Source organism: Vigna radiata, unplaced genomic scaffold (assembly GCF_000741045.1).
Source record: "Vigna radiata var. radiata cultivar VC1973A unplaced genomic scaffold, Vradiata_ver6 scaffold_303, whole genome shotgun sequence".
Lineage (NCBI taxonomy): Eukaryota > Viridiplantae > Streptophyta > Magnoliopsida > Fabales > Fabaceae > Vigna > Vigna radiata.
Window position 1 is genome coordinate 203,655 of NW_014543817.1, and position 24,793 is coordinate 228,447.

The 24,793-nt window shown below is 30.8% G+C and overlaps 2 protein-coding genes across 4 annotated transcripts in view; both read left to right on the plus strand.

Annotated features, from left to right (window-relative positions):
* Positions 1 to 7,027: 7,027 nt before the first annotated feature.
* Positions 7,028 to 11,498, plus strand: LOC106755005 (proton pump-interactor 1). Of its 2 annotated transcripts, none has more exons than XM_014637093.2 (8): positions 7,028 to 7,181; positions 7,726 to 8,133; positions 8,766 to 8,951; positions 9,060 to 9,239; positions 9,350 to 9,544; positions 10,077 to 10,175; positions 10,300 to 10,806; positions 10,880 to 11,498. In XM_014637093.2, exons 2-8 carry the CDS (start codon positions 7,765 to 7,767, stop codon positions 11,198 to 11,200), a joined length of 1,857 nt encoding a protein of 618 aa, XP_014492579.1. In that variant the 5' UTR covers positions 7,028 to 7,181; positions 7,726 to 7,764; the 3' UTR covers positions 11,201 to 11,498. The 2 variants fall into 2 exon arrangements, with proteins under 2 accessions (XP_014492579.1, XP_014492580.1); XM_014637094.2 differs by having other exon boundaries at positions 7,057 to 7,206.
* Positions 11,499 to 18,628: 7,130 nt separating this feature from the next.
* Positions 18,629 to 24,793, plus strand: part of LOC106754998 (putative RNA-binding protein YlmH) — a 9,685-nt gene continuing 3,520 nt past the window's right edge. Inside the window, exons 1-5 of one of the 2 annotated variants that reach the window (XM_014637081.2) lie at positions 18,629 to 18,844; positions 20,748 to 20,857; positions 21,058 to 21,189; positions 21,277 to 21,350; positions 21,446 to 21,551. In XM_014637081.2, the coding sequence (XP_014492567.1) occupies positions 18,691 to 18,844; positions 20,748 to 20,857; positions 21,058 to 21,189; positions 21,277 to 21,350; positions 21,446 to 21,551 (576 nt within the window). In that variant the 5' untranslated portion in view covers positions 18,629 to 18,690. The remainder of the gene's footprint in view (positions 18,845 to 20,747; positions 20,858 to 21,057; positions 21,190 to 21,276; positions 21,351 to 21,445; positions 21,552 to 24,793) is intronic. The other variant, XM_014637082.2, reaches the window with a different exon arrangement.

A 24,793-nucleotide genomic window follows, 5' to 3' on the forward strand; every position in this document is an offset into this window, starting at 1 on the left:
CACATATACAACAAGTGCAATGGTAAGCTATTGAAAATAAGACAGGATTATAAAAGGAACAATTTCATTATCCATTCATAAATATTTATATAAATCACACATGCACCTAATACATTAAAAATATTCAACAAGTAGAATATCATAATATGTTTTCCGAAAGACTCATATTAATTATATCATAATAGAGATTAACACTTTGATAAAATAATCAAAGCTTATATTTACAAGTGAATCTAAGAAAAATTATTAAAGTGAGTTCATTGCAATCGAAGCTATACATTTGCACATGACTATGTACAAGAACTTTCTCCTCAAGTTCTTATTATCTGATATCTTAGTTTGTGTGATAGATTATATAAGTATTTATAGATTGAGATTATTATAAAAAATGTTAGCCACAATGCAATGTTCTAATGTAAGATGCTTTTGATTTATTTTTTTTTATCTTAGGCGTTTTAACAATATTCTAAAATTTGTATTATATTTGTAATATTTTTATATTAAGATTTCTTATATTATTTTAGAATTTGCATTGCACTTTAAATCATTTTTAAAACAAGGAGATCTCTGTTACAAAATAAATGTTAATGCTTAATACACAAATCAAACAATAATTCACATATCATATTAAATATGTGACCACATATTCATACAAGTTTCATAATTCTTAATAATAATTTCAATCTAATATAATTCTCTTTAAGAAAAATCATAAATTAATTAAATATACAAACTAATATTCATTTTACATTAATAATATATATTCAAATACAACTTATCAAATAGGCAAGAATAGAAAAAAAAAAGAAATAAAATAAAAACAAAAAACAATTTTTTAGCTTGAGCAAAAATATGCTCACTAAGAGTTGAGAAGTAGTATTACTTTCACTTGAGCACAAATATAGTAAAAAAATAAGGTTACTTTTAGCATTATTTTCACTTTAGTAAACAATCTTTTTCTATTTTTTCTTATGTGAAAATCCCTTACTTGAACAACAATATTAGAAATATCAATCTCAACAATAACATCAAGCAATTTCATAGATATTTTCAAAAACACTTTAATAATACAACTTCTACATAATGGAAATGATCAATTCAAGGTGTGATTTGTCCAAACATCACCAATAACAATATCTTATTTAGAATATTTTAAATAATTATTTATCAAATCAAACCCAAGAATGCTCAAGTTTAAACATTTTTAAAAAAATTTCAACCAAAATTTAGAGACTAAGTCACCTTCACATGGAATTCAAATGTTTATCCCATGATTCATTCAAAATCATAAATAGTTTCCCTAAAATGAAATTATATTCTTTAAACCAAATTTCAAATCCAAACAATAAGATTATTATAAAATTAAAGGACGTAAAACAAATTCAAATATAACAAAATTTTAATATATGTAATACGAGAAGATGACTGATTTTAGAGTAAAAAGAAACTTTCTCTTATTAAAAAAATCTTATCAAATAAAAATGTTCTTTTTGTCTTCCAACTATTTTGAGGTGTGATTAGATTATAAAAAAGATAAGACAGAGAAAAAAAATTCTAAAGAGCAAATAGAAAAAAAGAGAGTTAAAGATAAGGTAATGAAATTTTGAGAGAGAAAAAGAATGAAGGTGCAATTAAGGGAGAGAGAGAGGGCCTTACTAATCAAAATGGTTCATTAGTAATTTGACTTACAAATTTGTTATGCGTTTTCTTAACAAGTGCAAATCAAATCTCACGTGCTTATTTAAATGCATTAGTTTTTATAAGGTTTAATACCTATTTTGGTTTCTCCTTTGGGAGGGTTTGTTCAAGTGGTCCTTCTTTTTTTCAAAAGTTCACTTAAGTCTTACCTTTTGCAAAAACTGTTCAAATACGCAAAAACTCTTCAAAGTGATCCTTTTTGCTAACGGCCTTAAATTTCTTAACGGCACAGCTGTCAGGTGGCTAATATCTGCTGAGGTGTAACGTTTTGGCTGTGCTGGCACTGTTGTGTGTTTTAAAAAAAATAATTAATTGTAACGTGGAATTTAATAAAATTAGGTTTAAATTAAAAATTGAATTTGGGGTTAATTGGGGTTAATTAAAATTAGGTTTAACAAAGACTTCCCATGTCATCTTTATCCCAATTGTTCTAATGGCTTAGCGGAGAACACCTTCTCCTCCATACATTAGAAACCATGGATCCCACAGAACAGATTTATCATACGGTGACACTTTTAAAGAAGCAGTGTTCCTATCTTTGCAAACACAACGAAAACTGAGAAAGTCAATAAGCCCTAGACCATTTGCAATTTGCGAAAGCAGGTCACCAGGCAGATCTGACCAATTCCCAGTCATTTCCTATGTCTCTCCTTCAATCTGCCTTTCACATCGTCATAGATGCTCCTCTCCATTCAATTGGATTTGAGATTCAAGATTTGCCTTCGAAAAGGGTATCTGGCTATCTTCCTGTTACACAAAAGTGTTGTCAGGTTTGGCTTTCAAAATAGTGTTGTGCTTGGTGACTTGGTCTATGCAGAAGCTACCCCCTCTAAAACTCTAAAAATTGAATTTGGGGTTTTGCAGATTGGGGATTCTCCAAATCACGACCATTCTTCCAAGGCTGAACGAGGAACAAAAAACAAATACGTAGACTAAAGGAGATGAAACAATGACAGTTTCATGATTCGAACAACAGAGGGACGAAAACAGATTGAGGGCTTTCTTCCCCAATTTAGGGTTTCTGGTTCTAGTTTCACTTTAGGGTTCTTAGGATTCAGATTGGGGATTTTTTTCCATTTTAGATTTCCAGAAATAATTAAGGTTCTTATTGGGATTTTTAATTAATTACCCCCAATTAACCCCAAATTCAATTTTTAATTTAAAACTAATTTTATTAAATTCCACGTCACAATTAATTATTTTTTTTAAAATACACAACAGTGTCAGCACAGCCAAAACGTTACACCTCAGCAAATATTAGCCACCTGACAGTTGTGCCGTTAAGAAAGTTAACGCCGTTAGCAAAAAGAACCACTTTGAACAGTTTTTGCAAAAAGTAGGACTTAAGTGAACTTTTAAAAAAAAGGAGGCATCACTTTGAACAAACCCTCCCAAAGGAGGGACCAAAATAGGTATTAAACCTTTTTATAAAAATACTATTTGTGTAAAGGGATGTGTAAGGAAAACATGAGAAACCAAATATGATAAATAGTATATATTAAATATAATAAATATTCACATATTTTATTTTTATTATAATAAAGCAAAAATTGCAAAATTTTAATTTTGCTAATTTTATTTAAACTTTGTTAATTGAGGTAATTAAACACATGTCTAGTTTTTAGTAATTATCATTGTGTATATATTTACAAAAAAAAAATTATAAAAACAAAATATGTTAATACTTATTTAATAAATCAACTATTTATCCAATAAAATATATTAAAAAAATTATTTTTAAATGAGAAACTTTCTATAAGGGGATGTATGGAGAAATAAATATATAATAAAATAATAATAAAATATTTTTATTTTTATTATAATATAATAAATAATTACATTTATATCTATATAAAAAGAATTTCTTTTGTGTCAAAATTTTTTATTTAATTTTATTTTTTAAATAAAAGTTTTTAAGTTAAAGTAATTAGTTTACCAATTTTAATAGGATAATGATACTTTGACACCCAAAATGTCACAAATTTTTTACACCGCCACGTGTCACATTTTGGGTGATCCACATGTTTTAAAAAATAAAATGACAGAACATGGATTGAGTGTGTAGTGATAGACCTGATATCAATGTACAAATAAGTGGGTAGTTTAGGCTAACTTTTAGCACGAGGAGGACATTTTTGAATTTGCGTTACTTTTACATTGATACCTTCTCGTGCTAAAAATTAGCCTAAACTACTCACTTATTTGTACATTGATACCAGATCTGTCACTACACATTGAATCCATGTTTTATCATTTTATTTTTTAAAACATGTGGACCACCCAGAATTTGACACATGGCATGTAAAAACTTTGTCACATTCTGGATGTCAAAGTATCATTATCCATTTTAATATTTAAGTGATTATGTTCTTTAAATTTTAAGGATTGTTAGATTTGTCCGTTTTTCTAAATATAATCCTTTTTAATTAAAAATTACCTATAAAAAACTATTTATAATAAAATTATAAAAATAATCTATATTTAATTTATAATAATAATAATAAATCTTTTATTATTATAAAAAATAAAATAAATTATTATTTTACGAATATATGTTTCTATATTATTTAAAAACAAAATTTAAAATAAAAATATTTAATGTTGTATTAATATGTACGTTGTTATGCTATAATAAAATAAAGAATTAAATTAAAAATATTAAATTTAAAATAAAACAAAATAATTTAAATTTTATTATTTTATAAAAGTATTTGTTTTAATTTATCTTTTAGATATAAATTTTTATTTGATAATAATTTTTGAATTTAAATTTTATCGTGACTTTAATTTATATTTTGAAAATTACTTTTATATCAAATAATTTTAAATATATATATAATAAAAGAATTATTTTTTATAGCTCTTCATTAAAAGTAATTTAACTATTTAATTACAAAATTACAAATTTAACTGTTCAGAAGTAGGAATGGTTTCTCTCAAAATTTAACATTTTTATTTCTCCACAAAATAATTTAAATACCAAGTTTATAAAATTATCTCTATTTTTTATGGTTTTTTAATATATATATATATATATATATATATATATATATATATATATATATGGGGTTTGCCTGTTTTTCAGTTGGTACGTTTTAACAATGCGTACCGGATTACAGTAGATAAAAATATCCTCATTTATCATGGACTCTAAGTTTTAAGGTCAAGGATATTTAAATAATTTTCATTTTCAAAACTAAAAAAAAAGAAACCCCCAAACATTTACTCACCTCCCTCATTCCTCTTAACCCTAACCCATGACATCGTAATTTGTTGTTCTTGTTCTGTTCGTTCATTTGGAGGATGTGTTATATATTTTCCCTTCTTATTATTATTAAATTTCATTTTTAAATTAAATCATGTAAATAAAACCTTCATAAATCAATTAATTTTTCATACATTATTTACACATCTACATCACATTTCATTATATTTTTAAAGAACAAGATATTTCTCTCTATTGTCATTTTCCCTTTACACAAAGTGTTTCTTTTTCCTTTCTCTATTGGTATGGGATACATGATGTAAGATTACAACCTAGAATTGAAAGGATTGTACTCCTAGGGAGCTCTTTTATACCTATTTCTTTAATTTCCTTATGTCCCTTCTTTATCACTGAATCAACTCCTACATGCGTTTAGAATAAACTTTAACCACTGTGCAAGATAAAAAACAGTAAAATCATTTTTTACCTTTGAGATTTTGAAAAGTGACATAAAGTGACAAAGTTTATATTCATTTTACACATTAATAAATATAAAATGATTATAAGAGAGTAAACTTTTTCAATTTTTAAAAAATATCTCTGATTCAAATTACCACCACCATCTTCGATTGGGTTGAGATGAGAGAAAAAATGTTGGAGTGATGACAGATAAAATGTTGAGATTAGAGAGAAAATGTCTCTGATGACAAAGGGTTTATGATTTTTTTTTTTCAATTGGGGCAACAACAGGGATGACAGAGAAAATGTTGGAGTGAGAGAGATGAAAGAGAAATGGTTGAGAGGAAGGAGGGAAGTGAGTAAGGGTTTGGGGTTTCTTTTTTTTTTTAGTTTTGAGAATGAAAATTATTTAAATATCATTGACCTTAAAACTTAGAATCCATGATAAATAAAAGTATTTTTGTCTACTATATTCTGATACACATTGTTAAAACGTACCAACTGAAGAATAGGCGTACGCGTGTATATATGTATATATATATATATATGGAAATCTATTTTCAAAAGTATGTAAGACACTATTATAAATTTTAACATTTTTAATTGTACTTCAAAATCTATTAATCATTTGTTATCATATAAAAATTTATTAAACATATAAAATAAAATAAAATATATAAAACATAATAAATCATATGAAATTTATGATAAAAGTTATGCTTTCATGATAAAAAAAATTAAATATATAAATGAAAATAAAACATTAAATTAATTGTACTTCTTCTTAAAGGATAATTTTTTATATTTTACATTAGTAGAGAAGACAAATATTGATGAAAACATTTTTACAAAAAGAGAAATTAATCTGGAATCTTTTTTTTATAATTTTGTATTTTTTATTTTTAAATTAAGTTTGTTTAGTTTTCAATAATTTATAACACATTATAGTATCAAAAAAATCTCAAATTTTATTTATCATATGATATACTGTTTTCATTTATACAATTAGTGGCTAGCTCCTTAGATTTTGCGACAAATAATGATCAAAGACTTATTTTTAACTGACCAAATTATCTTTAGAACAAAGTACAACTATAATAATCATATAATCATCCCATAATCTTATCTTAACAACATCCAATTTAATTTATTATCTTAAGTCATCTTAACAGAATTAATATCTTACATTACAACATCACTTATTTTTAATCTGAAAAATCTTAAAAATGATAAATGTTTTGTTGTAATATAATAGTATCTATCTAAAAGCAGCATAACTTTTAATTATATATATATATATATATATATATATATGTATATATATATATATATTTATTTTATGTAAATCATCTCAAGATTCTAATTTGGTTTAAGAGAATTTTATCTTTTAGATTTAGATACACATGTTCAATAAAGTGTAATGAACAAAATTTTTAGGTAAAGGAATAAAAATTGCAAAGCCCCTGTATTTTAATTTGGATTTATAGTTAATATTTGTTTATTTATCTACTTTGAATTTATGAATTATCCTAAAAGTGTAAAAAAGGAAAATAAAATCTTACTTAAAATAACATCGTCAAGATACACCGTAGTCCTACGTTTTACTAGAAGAAAAGATAGGTGCGAGATCCGCACATGAAAAAAAAAATAAAAAAAAAATCTAGGCTTTTGTTTATATAAATAAAAACTGTTAATTCTTATTTCTCTCAGAAACTGGGTTTTGTTTTAAGTCATCGCAGCAAGGAGGGGCTAGAGGTTCGGGTCCGAGATCTGATTCATAATTTGGAGACCCTTTTGAAAGAGGAGGACTTCCTTTGCTGTAATTCTCTTCCTTCTCCATTTGGGTATTCTCTATTTCATTGTTTGTGCCGTTTTTAGTTTGTTGGAATGGTTTTTAGATTCAAAGTTTTTGTCTTTCTCTATGCATATGAGAGGTTGATCGTTCTATTTATTCAGATCATACCCTTTCGGAATTTTGTTTTAACCTCTTTTCTCCACTCTGGGATTCGGATTTGCACATTGGGTTTAGTCAATCAAGAAGGTTGATTTTGTCTGGAAAATTATGTTTTTTTGTTAAATCGTGTTTTGTAGCTTTGTTGATGGTGGTTTGTTTCCTTTGCATGTTGGAGATGAAGGTGTTAATGTTTAGATCCCTTTGTTCATTTATCGTGATTGGTAATAGAATTGATGAAATTTATGTATTTACTGCGAGGACATGTGGAGTTGATGTCTTTAGTTTTCTTGTGCTTTGGTTCAGCATATATGTCTTTATTTATGTGTATTTGGTTGATATTCCATGATAATAATTATTAAGCCTGTGGATATGCTCATGAATCTTCCCTTTATTGCTTTGGAATGATCAGGTTCCTTGGATTTTGTGAGGCTGTCTTGTAGTTGAAACCATGGCGGTTGAGGTTGCCGGATTTGAGATGGTTCAAGGACCAGTGGAGAATGGTGCTGAAGGAGGAAAAACTGTTTTACATGAGAAGGAGAATGGAAAGCTGGAAAAAGATGTAGGAGCTGTGGAGGCCATAAAATTTGGGTCACATGGAGATGAATCGGCAAAAGGGAATGATGTTTCTGAGGTGAATGTGCCGAGAGATGCTGCGGAAGAGTGGCCTGCACCTAAGCAGATTCATTCTTATTATTTTGTCAGGTGGCGGCCTTATGAGGATCCAACCATAAAGTCTAAAATTGATTTGCTTGACAAAGAGATTACCAAGAAAAATCAAGCTCGCTTTCAGATCACTGAAGCACTGAAGGCAAAGCGGGTGAGTTGAGAAGAATTCATTTTGGTTGCTTGATGAAAAGTATCATTATGTAATGGTGTTATAAAAAAACTAATTGTCAATCTTTGAGACTCTAAGCAGCAAACAACATAACCGGTAGCAAACAATTGTTTTCAAAATTATATCCATCCTTTATGCAGAAAAAATTATATAATTTATTTTCTGATTACAATTGTTTTTTGATGCACCTTGGCTCAAGGTGATGGGAGACCTAGTTTCTCAAGGGTGATTTTTTTGCCTTTGATTACATTGGGATCACTACTTTCTAAACTGACACCATTGAGCGAAGCCTATATGTTTGTATGTTTGGCAGGCAGCCTCTCTTACATTCGTGTAGAAAGTTATTTAATTTGATACTTATTGTTGCAGTGCTTATCTGTATTATTTGACTATAACTGTGTAATTTAAACATTTATTGAGCCCATCGATAGTAGTGCATTTGGTGCCAGCAAGCATAGAAAATAGTTGTGGAACAAAGTTCACTGGAAAAATTATAAGAAAAATTATGGGGCTTGCATCCTTTTCATGAGAGTTATTTTTTGCATAATGAAATGACGTGATATGATGATTCTTTCTCATCGAGCATCTAACATATAATTATATATTTATTGCAGTCAGGACGAGCCGAGTTGATTTCTCAAATCAAGTCTCTAAGAGGTGACAGTAGGCAATTTCAGAGTATTGTGGATGAGAAAATAAAAGAGATCGAACCTTTGCAGCAAGCACTGGGCAAGCTGCGCAATACAAATAATGTGGGCCGGGGTGGTTTGTGTTCATCTGAGGAAGAACTCAATAGTGTTGTATGTTATGAGTCTGAGTTCTTTTTAGTTCAGAGTTCATCAATTTGTCTAGTTATCCCAATATCTTTTCTCTATTACTCACTACTCCTGTGCGGTTGATGGTTGCAGATATATAGTTTGCAGTACCGCATACAGCATGAGAGCATTCCATTGACTGAAGAAAAACAACTCCTCCGAGAAATCAAACAGCTTGAGGGGACAAGGGAGAAGGTTATTGCCAATGCTGCAATGAGAACCAAGTTACAGGAGTCTATGGGGCAGAAAGAAGCCATTCAGGATCAGGTCAAGGTAAGATGGTTTTATTTGCTTATGCTAATGAATTTCCACCTATAAAGACTATTTTGAATAAATGAGTATTATTATTCAAAAGGTTTTTGAGAAATTAACTTCCATTGCAGCTTATAGGTGGGGATTTGGATGGAGTGAAGAAAGAGAGAGAAGCAATTCGGTCCAAAATCAAGCAAATCGATGATGCCCTGAAAGCCATTGACAAGGATATTCAGTCTCTACAGGAGGAACTGACAGCCATATCTCAGAAAAGGGACAAATCTTTTGAGAGCATGCAGCAGCTGAAAAAACAGCGTGAGGAGGGGGTATGTTTCATTTTAAAATATGAGCACTCTAATGTGATTTCTTTAGGATGTGCTTAATAAACTGGGTAGAAAATGAAAAACAAGAATATATGGATGCAAAAGAGCATGCAATGTTTTTTAATTTCATCTGGTGTTTAGGTAGAGAAGGTGGAGAATGGGGTGTGTGAAATAATTTTGTTGGACCTTATTTTTCTGTTTTCATCTCATTTGATATTGATAAATTTTTGAAGATGGAAAGAAACATGTGGTTATTTGCATATAACTTGCTGTTTTAGCAACCTAGTTGACACATTATTGAAACTGAAATCTTGGAGTTCTTCCAAATTAGCAATTATTTAGCATACCTATTTTCTTTAGCACTGTAAAGTAGAATTTTGTTCTTGATATAAGTTTCATGAAAGCATGCCCGAAGTTGTCATCAATGTCAATTGCTATTTATTTTTTAATCTATTTTTAAACTAATTTGTTTATTTCAGTGCTATGTAGCACAGTGGAATAATATCTGAATTTGCAATAATATTTTCTTGTTCAGAATTCCTATTTCTATCAAAGTCGAGCAGTTTTGAACAAAGCACGAGATCTGGCTGCAAAGAAAGATATCAATGCTCTTGATGAAGTTTCACAGACAGAGGTTTGTCCTCATAATATTGGTTCATACTAACTATCCAATATTTAGTGATGCATTGCACACTCTTTTCCTGTTTTTTTCACTGATGGTTATGATATTGAATCTTACATTTCCTCCCTGATTCCAGGTTGAGAAATTTATGGCACTCTGGAACAATGACAAAGCATTCAGGAATGATTATGAAAAAAGAATTTTGGCCTCATTGGATATGCGTCAGTTAAGTCGGGATGGACGGATGAGGAACCCAGATGAAAAGCCATTACTGGAAGAACCAAAACTTGCTGAAGCTGAAGCAATACCAAAAACTGTTCCAAAACAGCCAAAGGAGGAGCCTAAGCCTTCTCCACAAGAAACTTTGCCTGCTCAGAAAGAATCCAAAAGCAAAGGGAAAGATTTGAAATCCAAACCAGACATTAAGGATTCAGCAGTAACTGATGAATATGAATTTGAAAACCCCAAAAAGGTGACCCCTGCCAAGGAGCCTGAAATTGATCCTGCAAAGCTGAAAGAGATGAAGCGTGAGGAGGAAATTTTGAAAGCAAAGCAGGCCCTGGAAAGAAAGAAGAAGTTAGCTGACAAAGCTGCAGCCAAAGCAGCAATCAGAGCACAAAAGGAAGCTGAGAAGAAGCTTAAGGTGATTTGATTCTTCATTTCTATTTGACATTCTGTAGTTATACCTTGTCGAAAATCTGAAACCAGTTTTATAGGACCGTGAGAAGAAAGCAAAGAAGAAAGCTTCAGGTGCTGCTGGAGTTGTTGCTAACCCTGAGGATGAACCAAAAGATGAAGTTACTGAGACTACTGAAGCAGAAAAGGTTGACGATGACATTCAAGCCCCTGCTCCTGTGAAGGAAAAGGTCCAAAAGGAGATTGGTATCAGGTCCAGGAACCGAGCAAGAGGCCCAGATTCTGTTCCAAAAGTTATTCTTAAGCGTAAGAAGTCTAACAATTACTGGGTGTGGGTTGCAGCTGCAGTTGCTGCTTTGTTAGTCCTTTTGGCAGTGCTTGGATACATCTATCTTTTCTGAGATGTTTAGATGTAGAAGGCGGGGTGGCTAGGTTTGTGAAGTAGCATAAGTTATATTCATGTTCTATACACCCTCTTGAGAGAAATAGATCAAACACACTTTGTTGTGCTTAGCTCCTGCGTTGGGGAGAAGTTGCATGAATACTACTTTTTAGCTTGACTTTGTACTTTTCAAATTTTGTTCAGTTTTCATGAGATGTTACTGGAAGTTTTAATTTGTTTTTATAGTTAATTGTTCACAAGAACGTAGTGTGATATACTGAACTTTATGATAAAAGATTTTACATATTGGTTGACCATGACTTGAGATTAACTATAGTTAATTATTTCATAAAGTTCAAGCATGCACTTTGCAGACAAATTTATGCAATTTCAAGAAACGCACTGGTGGACAAAGTGTAATTTACCTAAAACTTTTAGCCTTAACACTTTGCTATTTGTGCCTACACTTTTGAACTTCTACTTGGGTGTTCTTAAGTCAATGATTATTTCATATTGATACCTGTTTTGTAGCTTAATAAAGACATTCATGCTACAAAAGGTACCAATATGAAATATTAAGCAAGTTTTAGGTAAATTACACTTTGTCCACTAGTGCGTTTCTTGAAATTGCATAAATTTGTCAGCAAAGTGCATGTTTGAAATTGCATAACTTTGTCAGCAAAGTGCATGTTTGGATAAGAGTTGAAATATATTTAGTGCTAAAAGTACTTTTGAAAGAGAGATTAGTCGAGGTCCAAACATGCTCAAAGTAGTCTCTTTCAACCTTTAGTCAGGGTTGGAGTTTTCTTATTTGTAGTGGTATCGTTAGAGACCATAAATTTATTGGGTAAGTCACTCTATTTTTTTTTAATGTGGTCTAAAAGTGAAAAAAAATCGCACTTTCAAAGTTTTTAATAAAGTTAGTTTATCACAAGCAACAAATTAAAGTTAGTTTTGTCCAATCATAACCAATTATTGAACACTAGAGAATTTCTTTGGAAATAGATACGTTTGCACAAATTTATCTCAAACATTTGTTTTTATACAAATTTTATGGTAAAAACTTTACATATAATTTCTTTAAATTTTTGTTTTATTTGTGCATATAATTTTTCCAATTTTCTTCATAGCATCGATGTTTAACATGAACTTCTATTTATTTAGAAGTTATAAATAATTTAATTTGATTAGTTATTTTCTTTTATGTAAAACTTTTAAACTGATTGACTACAAAGTATAATTACTTTTTAGCGGGAATGGATTTGCTATGATAAAAATCTTTCTTTTTTATGTTCAACTTTTAATAGATTAAACTTAATTCATTATACTCATAAATAGATTAAAGTGGAAGAAGAAATTAAATATTTAAAAATATTCATTTTCAAGAAATAGGTTTTGAATTAAGAAAATAAGTTCATAGAGACTTTATACCGTCATATGTGGATATATATATATATATATATATATATATATATATATATTTATATATATATATATATATATATATATATATATATATATATATATTTATTTTATGTAAATCATCTCAAGATTCTAATTTGGTTTAAGAGAATTTTATCTTTTAGATTTAGATACACATGTTCAATAAAGTGTAATGAACAAAATTTTTAGGTAAAGGAATAAAAATTNTATATATATATATATATATATATATATATATATATATATATATATATATTTGTGTGTGTATTTATTGTTTTTGTTCACCTTAGCGATATGGTAATTCATTTTAGTCTTTATAAAACTGAATATATTTTATAAGTTGAAATGTTCCTATTTCTCTTCATATTATATGCAGAAAACATTATGACACTTAGCGAGTGATAAAGCTTAAATGGTAATAAATATTATAATAATGGAACATCTAAATGTCTGTTTCATCTTAATGATATGGTAGTTCATTTTAGTCCTTATAAAAATGAATATATTTTTTAAAATCTTCACTCTCTCTAACCTAACTTTTAAGTTGAAATGTTCCTATTTTCTTCATATTGTTTACAGAAAACATTATGACATAGTTTAAATGGTAATAAATATTATAATAATAAAACATCTTGATGTAATATGTTTTTTATACAAAATTTATGACCTTTTACTTAAATGGGTATGATTCATATAATTAATCATCTCAATTAATTTTTGTAATATTCTCTGTTAATGTGTTTTATCTATTACCTTAATTTAATTTCAATATTCATAATGATACATATGTAGGTTAAGAGTATCTCAGGTCGGTCGATTGAAATGATGATGGTTTGTATAATACATATTTTATAATACAAATTAAAATATTAAGGATGTATAAAGTTAAGTTTGATAAACTATTTGGGAAGACAAAAAAATGTGTATAATTGTAGGAATATATTTTGTACAATTAAAATTTCTACAATTAAATTTTGTATGAAACTCAATTTGTATAATTATTTCTATAACTTCTGAAAACCTAGTAAATGGGTAATTATAAAACTATAGAAGGTTTAATAAAATGACATATGTATATTTTATTAATAAAATGTTAAACTATAAATAGGTTTTATTTTATCTTTTTTAAAATTTTATTGCACTCTTCTCATATTTCTCTTAAGTTTTTTCACTCATCTCTTATCTATTTTTCAACTAGAGACTACTTTTAAACTTAATGAATATAGTGAAAATTACATGTGGGATTAATTTTTCTTGTATTAAATAACACATAGAGTCTTCTATTTATAGTAGAAAAAATATGGATTAAGTTCAAAATACAAATAAGAATTAATGATAAACAAACTAAAAATGAAAAAATAAATATAAAATAAAGATAATATATTTAACACTCTTTCTGAAGTTAGTGCATACAAATGGTATGTACCAAGCTTGTTACTAAGACTCATTGAAAATATCTGCTTCTGCACTCGAGTGACACTAAATTGCTAACGATTAGAAGATAAAATGCCAACCTAAAACACTTCCCCTAAGCAACAAATCTGGAAGGATTCTCCATGTAAATCTCTTCTTGCAAATCGTTGTTGAGGAATACTAGTGGATAAATAAGTAATTGTTGAAGAGCCACCACGACTATAAATAAACTAACTAAAACCATCTTTTCCATGGGAAAAAAAGCATATATGAACGGGTCAAACGCAATGGTAACGAAAGAAAGGTCAAAAGAGACAACAATAGAAGAAGCCATGGATGAACATGAGAGAGAAACAATAAAAATCAAATATTCTCCAATCAAGACACCTGAAAAAGGAAAAAAAAGAACAACCTCGATGCCCTAAATAGAGCCTGAGAGGAGAGGGGACTACGACAACGCATGATGATCCTGAAAAGAAAAAGGAGCGACCTCAACGCTCTGAATTGCTACTAGACATGTCAGCATGAATGACGAAAAATGGAGCAAATCCATAACTCGAAAGGCGTTGAGAACGCGTAAGAGCTCTGATGAAGGCATTATTGATGGCATGGTGGTTGTTTGGCCAAGACGATCAAAACCATGTTATCTTGGTCGGAACTAGAACTCCGACAATGTCAGTGGTAGACGATGGTGTCACCGACAGCGGTATATAACACTGTCGTGGACAATGACGAGTGTAGTGGTAATGACAACAAAAATTTTTTCCTCAAAAGAACCTTAGGCTCTAGATACCATGATGAATATAGTGAAAATTATATGTGGGATTAATTTCTCTTGTGTTAAATATACACATAGGTCCTTTATTTATAATAGAAGAAATACAGGCTAAGCCCAAAATACAAATAAGAAATAATAACAAACAAACTAAAGATAAAAGATAAATGTAAGATAAAGATAATATATCTAATAGAACTCTTGATGGACAATTGTATCGTATGACCAATTAGTTTCTAATTAATCATATGGTTAATGTTTCTAGAAGAACATTGGAGGAAGGTCGTCTCCAATTCCAAGTTTCTGTAAAATCAAATGGCTTCTCAATAAGCCAATCGATGACACATCTATTAATCAACATTACAAATCGAACATATTTACAAATAAAACACATCTATCAACTTATGGGCCTTTTAGACCATGATTAGGCCAACCCTAATTAAAAGCCTATTTCGAAACCTATAAATACAAAGTTAAGTAAAGAGGTATATGATTGCATTTATTGCGAATTTAAGACTTTGTTGTGATAACCGATTGGATACATAACAAACATTATATGTTAATGAATTCAATAAAAATTTGGGCCAGAGGTTGAAAATTCATTCACTCTATCTTTGTGCGAGACCATATTTCCTGCTCAAACTTTTCTCAGATGAAGTTTGACAACCGATACGTGTAATCTTTCTTTCATTTTATACAAATGCATGTTGATTAACTACTTTAGGTATGATTTTTGTTCATTTTGATCGATTGGTTTCGTGCTCTCCTTCATAGGGGTGTTCTCATTTCTCCCTCACTAGCGACAATACTTTATTCCGACGAACCCACATTTAAAAAGATTAGTTTTCGTTTTTAAGAAGGTTGAACTTGTTGGTATTGATATTGATATTGTTGAACTTGTTTGTTTTATTGTTGATATTGTTGAACTTGTTTGTTGTATGGTTGAACTTGTTTGTTGTTCATACTACGCATTATACATTCAAGCTTAGGGTAAAACTGAAAGTATTTCAAAACAACTCCAAATGACTTAAAAATTTGTTCAAAGCAACAAAATATCATGAGAAACCCCCACAAAAAAAGAAAAAATAAAATTAGATCAAAATTCAAAGTCTAAGTATGTGAAATATTTTTGCAGAGTTCGGAAAAAACAAAAAAAAAAAAAAATCAACAAAAAATAGATTACTACCTTTTTTGAAAATCTAGAAGGAGCAGCTGGTTATGTTGGCTACCACGTGACTTAGAATTTTTTTTCTATCCAAAATCGATATATAATAATGCCAAATTGGTCAACGAGAGCAAATGTTATGGTCATTTAAAGATCTATTGCAATTGACTTTACAAATAATTTTTATATTTAACATAGACCCAAAGTAAGGGCTCCTGGTGTTTTTTTTCCTAAAATAAGAGTTCTAAGGAGTGGTAAAAAAAATCCAACCAAAAACAATAGTCATAGCTATCAAAACCAAAAATCACAAGTTAATACTACTATTCACTATAACACCATTCACTTGTGATAACTTTTACGTTTTTATTTATATTTCATAGTTCATGCTATATAAAATGTCAAAACTGCACTACATTTGTTGTTTTTTTGCTTTTCAAGTTGCGTAGAGTTGTAAAAAATGATCAATATTAATTAACAAAAAAAAAACAAAGAGTTTATTGACATCGAACAATGGCAAGAAAAGAAGTCGAAAATAGGACAATTTTTTATGTTAATTAACATCAAAAAATGGTAATTTCCAACGTCAATTAATTTTTTACTTCTGACGTTGTCTCTCGATATGATGTCAATATTTTTTTGGATGTTAAAGGTCGAGAAACACATACGTCAAAACCCCTTTTTTGAACTATTGAGATCTAATAAAGTGTTAATTTAGGGATTTATGAACATCTAGTTACACTCAATGAGATAAATTTTGAAATTTGTTGAATACATTTTTGTGTGTACTATTTTTGTACATTGTGATATTCAAACATGTCTAAATTTAATGCTATAAAAAATGGGTCATCTGGTCCAATACGGATTGACTACTTAGTAAATCAACCCAACCTGACTCAATTATTAGTAAGCTAAAAAAAATTGAATTCGGCTCGATCCACTATGAGTTGGTGGGTTTAATAGATTGACTTACTAGCTTACTTAATTACAAGTTTTTTTTTTTTCAATTTAGAAAAAAATAACAATTTTTCCTAATTCAAATCTAAATAAATTTTTATCCAAAATGATGTTGAACTCCAGACACAATTCAAAATAATAAAAAATACAATAAAATCTAAAATTCTCTTAAACTCCAAATACAATTTAAAAGTAAACACAAAAGGCAAAATATCAAGCATTGATAATTTTTGTGTCGCTTATCCATCTAAAAAGCAAAAGTAAATCCATAATATTTTTCTCTCTTAAAGTATTTTTTACTTTATTCTCATCCACAATAAAATAAAATAAAAATATGTTAACTAATAATATTGAAACACAAAATAATAATTAGTGGGTTGGTGACCAACCTAGCCCACTACGGGTTCAACCTAGGTGAGTCAGACTCAAAATTAGTCTGTATCGAAATTTCAATTTTTTTTCTAACCCAACTTTATCCAAATCTGTGGTGGCTCAGGTTAATTCACGAATTTCAACCTATTTTAACAAGACTATCTAAACTAAATGATTTAAACTATAATCTGTAATTTGAATTTGAATCCAGCATCTTGTAGAAAAATCAAGTTAGTAAATCTATTAAGGTAGCTTTGGCAGTTGATTTTTTTTTATCGAGTGCCACCTTGTACTAATAAATATATCCTACTAATTATGTTGAAATCGTAGGAATTTATCTTGATTATATGGTTAGAAATTTGAAATTCTCCCAGATGAAAAATAATATATGATTGATGTGTTTAAATGTATTAATGGAATTACTTAATTAGAGTATTCTAACTCTACAAAGTCACTGTGTAATCAAAAGAAATATAGTACCAATAATTATAATTATATGATAGACCTATGACCATAATGTTCAAGTTTTTTCTACATGCTATAAGTTAAATCCTTTATTATGGTAATAATATCTAAAGTTATAGTATAATTTTTTTAGAACACCAACTTATCCTCATTTGTATTTTTTGGTGTATGGTTTACTCTTTTGGTACGATGGTGTTACTCACACGAACAAGAGGGAATACATAAGTGGATCAAGAGCATCAATTAGTCTGCTTAAAGATAGAAGAATAAATAGGTATATATATATATATATATATATATATATATATATATATATATATATATATATAAGAAAATGAATGGTTACATCTTTTTTTTTTTTTTTCTGTTTTTTTAACTCAATCTAGCAATTAAATTGAGTTAATCAATTAAAATAACTAATTTTGAAAAAAAATATCCTTAAATTTTGTAATTTTTTAAATTGTTTCTGTAAAATATTCTAAAACACTTCTTTTTAGAAATAATACATATAATGATATAAGTAAAGTTAAATAAAAAGTTACAAATATTAAAACTAAAACAAATTTAAAAAAAATAAAAGAATGTAATTATAGGTTGGATTTCAAGTTAAACCTACATAATCCAAATCATAAATCTAATATATATATATATATATATATATATATATTGAATTATATAATCAATTATGTTATCCAATACGAAAATATATATTATTTGATATTTAGGATAAATTTTAAAAGTGGACTAATGATAATAGTATAATGGTAAAACAAACAATAAAAGTCATGATAAAAATATAATTACAAGTTATTTTCAATCTTAATCACAAAATGGAAAAAATAAAAAGAAAAATAAGAGAAACTACATAACTCTTCGGTGGTGTTGGTGAGTTCAAGGTCATCCCAACGAAGGTGGAACCACCATGGCTGCTGCCACAAGCTTTGGAACTGCATGTATTCTGAGAAGAGCAGCTCAGACATTTGCAGTATCTCATTCCCATATCATCAACAGCAATGCCACCTTCTCTTTTCAAAGGAATCTTTCCTCTCATATTCTATCAGTTTCTACTAGTTCAGGTTTATACTTAGTTCTTCCAATCTGAATTTTCCTTTATTTATTGATGCTACCTGTATTCAATTTGATCCTGTTTGACCTTCGCTTGCCCATTATCTTTACCCTCTTAAAAGCTGCAATCTTTTTGATATAAGAAATTGTGGGTGTGTGGTTTGACAGAGTAGAGAATTCTAATAATACCCCTTAATGAAGATAAAGATAAGAGGATGAGTTTATCAATTGCAGCCACAGCAAAGTTAATAACTGTCGTGTTCTGAAAATTTGAAATACCAAATTCTAACAATAAGAAACAATGATTTTTTATTCAATCATTCAAGACACATACTAACTTCCATCTTATTTAGTCTGAAATTGGTAAACCTCGTAATGTTATCTTTATCTTCATTACCTGTTGTTTTAATTTTGAGGTACATTATGTTTATAACTCACGTGTATTTGAATTTATATTGCTGAATGGACAAAGGGGTTTCATGGATTTTTTATATGCATGCCGTTTGTAATTTGGCAAGGGTGTTCCTCTTGTTTCGCTGATTATATTGAACTTGATATACTGTACGCCTGCTATAGTGAAGGGGCTTTTGTATTGTGTTACGATAGTAGCCAGGGAGCGTTTTAGAGTGGGGAGTGTATTTTGGCTAGAGACAAGGGGAACCTCTTTGGTGTCTCTAGAGGAGCCTAGCTCTGAGTTGTAGGATTTGTTATCCTTCTGTTTTTCCTTTAACTTGCAAATCATACAGAATGTCAGTGTTTACTTATATTTTCTGCTTTCTTCTTAATTTCGAGGTGTGGATCTGTAAAAGGAACTAAGAGAAAAATTATCAATGTTGTTGAGGACTGATGTCTTATAAATGAAACTCATATAATAATATCGATTAAAGTGCTTGACGGGTCAGTTAACCAAATCAACTAGAGCTGTGATGGCGTTTTCAAGAAGTGACCTAAAAGGTTTTAGCTATTATGTTTTTGGCTATCTGGGGGAATATGTACTTACTTGGATGAAAGTTGACGGTTTTGATCGGGCTCAACCCAGTGACGAGTGGTAAAAGATTTCAAGAAATGAGTGCTAACATACACGACTTTGTTGGCTTTTAAAAGTAGGTTTTTTCTTGGTGATGAGAAAACAGTGTAGTGTAGGTTGGTTTGGTGAAGACTGAAGAATGCCAAAATCTGGGTAGGCATGTTGATCTTAGAAAAATACGCTTTCTGTGCTCATGAAAATATTAATTATTGATTACCAGGGAAAGGCTTCTGGACAAGGAGTGTTAAGTACTTGCGCTTTAGTTTAAGGGGAAATTGTTGAGAATTAAATTGTCACATGAATGTGGGTTTGAGTGGACTAGTGAAGCAGTTCCTGTGTGGGTATTAATGAACCAGGTAAGGAGCGTATAATCTGTAAGGAATTTTGAACATAATGCCTAAAACTTTTGAATTGAGACAAAGTGATGGTCCATGGCAGTGTTTTCAATGTTATGTCCACTGAAATATATATCCCACTTGTTTTTGATTCCAACTTCCGGCTCAACATTGTAGCAATCTCCATATATTGCTACCGATGATCTGATGCTTTTCCTGAGAAACTGGGGCAATTTTTTATAAGGTTATTCTAATGTCGTCTAGAGTACTTATCGGTGTCAGTGGTAATGCAATGTCAGATATTCTAGTAATGGTTTTTACTAGATAACTTTCATTATTAAATCCTATAAATGCCCCTACTCTTAAGTACTAACCAATTTTAAGGTATGATTATTTTTTGATTAGTGCTTAGAAAATAGGTGTACTGGGTGATAACAAAGAAATGTTCATGACTTCTTTTGCTACTTTTGAGCTGTTGGTTTAGTAAAGTATGCATTATGTGGGCTCTCAATCTTGATCCAGTTTCCATTTTTAATGTTTTTTGGAGTGCAGCTTCAGGTGTAAGCCAAGCAGTACAAGCTTTAAAGGGAGAAGTTGACGTGCTAATCAAGGGAGTAGGAGAAAGAAATGTAGCAAAAGAAGTAAAACATATTCTTGAGATGGTAGTTTCTTGTTTTTTCCTGGTCTCTAGTCCATAAGCATCATTATGTCACACAATGACTTTGGTACTCCTTTTTACCTACATGGAAGGTTGATGCTGATTGTCTGTAAAAAATAGATGCCCTTGGACCATGACATGTCTTAAAATCCTACCCTATATCATTATTTAATCCTTGACTTGGTTGTTATGCATTTGTTGTAGGCTAGAAGAGCATCATCAAAGCGGGAGACTCTTCATACAGATTTTCTAACCCCTCCAGTGCTAAAGGAATCTATGCAAGTTTTGGAAAAATTAGCAGACGTGAAAGCAATTGCTCAAGGAGGTTATCCTCAGGTAAATATCCAGATAAATGCTTTCCAGTCCCTCCATACTAAAGTTATCTGAGTTTGTATGTAGATGTAACGCTTGTATTCTCTATAGGCTGAACGCTGTCGGATTTCAGTTGGACATCCAGAAGAACTGACTAGTGATCCAGATATTATTTCAGCATTAAGGTAAATCTTCTAATTTCATTACTAAAAATATTCAAGCTCATTAGATCCAATGATGTTTCTAGAAGTGTCCTAATAGTTACATAAAATTACTTCAGCATTAAAGGGAACTTCCAGTTTGAACCTTGTTCACATGGTGACTTCCTTGGCTCAATTCTTGGTACAGGAATTGTGAGGGAGAAACTTGGGGATATTATATTGCAGGTATTTCTTCAATTAAATTCATTTCAGGAAGGTTCTGTTTAAAACCTTGCTATGTGCACTTGAGTGCTAAGGTTGTTGTGTGATAGGAACCCATAAATAGTTAGGCCCAAACCCAAAATATCTAAGGTGTATGTTAGACAAAGAAGGAATGACAGAGTAGAGGATCAAAATGGCAAGAGAGAGAATGTGAAGAATCCTTCCATGTAACAAACTGTTGAGCTGGCACAATAGGAAAGGAGAAATTCTGTTGTATGGATATAAGGAGTGGAAAGACACTAGGGGAGAGGAGGGTTGGATTTGGCGGGAATTGAGAGAGACTACACTCTCTAACTGTCTAGAGATACTTTTTTTCTTGCTTTACATATTTGTAGTCTCTTCCCTGGGATATACAATTTGTTTTCGTTACTAATAAAGTAATATTCAGCTATAGTCTGCTTCCATATTTCTGGTATCTATCAATTGGTATTCAGAGTCCACAATTCTTGGGGTCTGGATGGTTACTACTAGAACAACAACGGAGTTGAGGATTTAAAATCTAGAGAAAAGTATGCTTGAATGGAAGCATGAGAGTCAAATCCAAATTGACGAAATCAAGTAGCTGTTGAAGGAGAAAAATCGAGGGGACACAAGGGGTCGATCCCGACAACGACGTTCTCTGAAACGCTGCACGGAGGGGGAGAGTCAAGATAGTCAAGCTGTTTCATCACGAGTTTCTGAACCCTATTCTAGAACTAGGGATTCGTGGAGGGGGAGTCGATCGCTGAAGGGGGATTACAGAGGGCGAAAATTGGAGATTCCAATATTTGCTGGTGATGATGCTTATGGATGGATAAACAGAGTCGAACGCTACCTCAAGGCTATCCTAGAGGAGTATGAGGACATTTTCCAGGACCCACAAGGGCTACCGCCAAGGAGAGAACATGATCATGCAATCAATCTCAAAGAAGGTGTTCAAATCCCAAATATTAGACCTTACAGGTACCCCTGTTATCAAAAGAATGAGATTGAAAAGATAATAGGTGAGATGCTGCACGCAGGGATTATTAGGACTAGTACTAGCCCTTATTCCAGTCCTGTTATTCTTGTAAGAAAAAAAGATGGTGACTGGAGATTCTGTGTGGATTATAGAGCACTTAATAAGTTGATAGTACCTGATAAATTTCCCATCCCTGTAATTGATGTATTATTGGATGAAGTAGGATCAGTTGTACTATTTTCCAAACTGCACTTTAAATCTGGTTACCACCAGATTCGAATGAGGGAAGAAGACATTCCGAAGGCAACTTTTAGGATACACGAGGGACACTATGTATTCTTGGTCATGCCATTTGGGTTAGTCAATGCCCCTTCTACCTTTCAAGCTCTTATGAACAGGGTCTTAAAACCATATCTAAGGAAGTTTGTGTTGGTATTCTTCGATGACATTCTAATCTACAATCCGGATGAGGGAAGCCATCAAAAACACCTCAAATTGGTGCTTCAATTGTTACGGGAAAATAATTTATTTGTAAATTTCAAGAAATGTAATTTTAGGCAGCAACAGTTAAGATATTTGGGACACTTGATTTTGGGAAAAGGAGTTTCGGAAGACCCAGACAAGGTTAATGAAATGATAAATTGGCCGGTTCCGAATGATTTATAAGGTTTGAGAGGATTCTTGGGACTCACGGGATATTATAGGCGATTTGTTAAAAATTATGGCAAGATTGCTTGGCCACTCATACAGTTGCTCAAGAAGGACAATTTCAAGTGGGGAAATGATGCTCAACAGGCTTTCGAACAGCTCAAGGCTACAATGACTACTTTACCTGTCTTAGCTGTTCCAGATTTTGAGAAACCTTTTGTAATAGAGACAGATGCTTCTGCCAAGGGAGTAGGAGCAGTGCTTATGCAGGAAGGCAGACCCATACCTTACATGAGTCAATCATTGTCTGATATAGCTCAACTTAAATCTATCTATGAGAAATAATTAATGGCTATAGTGTTGGCTGTTCAGAAATGAAGGCATTACTTGATGGGTAGCCATTTTGTGGTGCATACAGATCAAAAAAGTCTGAGATTTTTGGCTGACCAGAGGATCATGGGGAGGAGCAGCAGAAATGGATTTCAAAATTAATGGGTTTTGATCTAACTTTGAGATAAGGTACAAACCTGGTTGTGAAAATAGGGCAGCATATGCCCTTTCAAGGAAGCTACAATATTCAACACTTTCCACTGTACAATTCAATGAATGGGATGGGTTGGAAGATGAAATTCAAGCTAATGCTAGATTAAGGGGGATCATCCATGATTTATTGAAACAACAGGATTCACATTCGAGGTTTCAATTAATAAAAGGAAGATTGTATTATAAAGGACAAATGGTGATACAAAAGAATTCCTCAAATTCCTCTAATACTCATGGAATTTCATGATTCAGCGTTGGATGGACATTCTGGATTTTTCTAAACATATAAGAGAATTTCTGGATTATTATTTTGGGAAGGGATGAAGAAAGAACTATGTGTTAAGTTGTGTAGTTTGCCAACAAAATAAGTATAAAGCCTTAAACCTAGGTGGGCTGTTATAACCTTTGCCAATACCTACTCACACTTGGTCTGACATTTCGATGGATTTTAAATTAGGATTGTCTAAAACCCAAGGGTTTGACACCATTTTAGTGGTCGTGGATAGGTTAACAAAGTATGCACATTTTATAGCTATTGCTCATCCTTACACTACTAAGGACATTGCTAAAATTTTCATCAAAGATATTGTCAGGCTGCATGGGTTTCCCTCTTCGATTGTGTCAGACCGAGATAGAGTTTTATCAATCACTTTGGATGGAACTATTTAAAATGGCTGGCACCAAGCTAAAATTCAGTTTTGCCTATCACCCTCAAACGAACAGGCAAACTAAAGTGGTGAATCACTGTTTGGAGACCTACCTTCAGTGTCTCACTGGGACTAAACCTAAACGGTGGCCTAAATGGCTCAGCTGGGCAGAGTTTTGGTACAAGACTAACTACAACTCATCTACTAAAATGACTCCCTTTAAGGCTTTATATGGGAGAGAACGTCCACTATTAATTAGAGGAGATATGACACAATCTTCGGTGGAGGAGGTCAATAGGCTGATGGCAGATAGGAATCATATGTTGGATGAGTTGTGTTGGAAGTCCCACATCGACTAGAGATAAGGCCAATTTATAATATATAAGTGGGGTGCAAACCTCACCTTACAAGCCGGTTTTGTGGGGTTG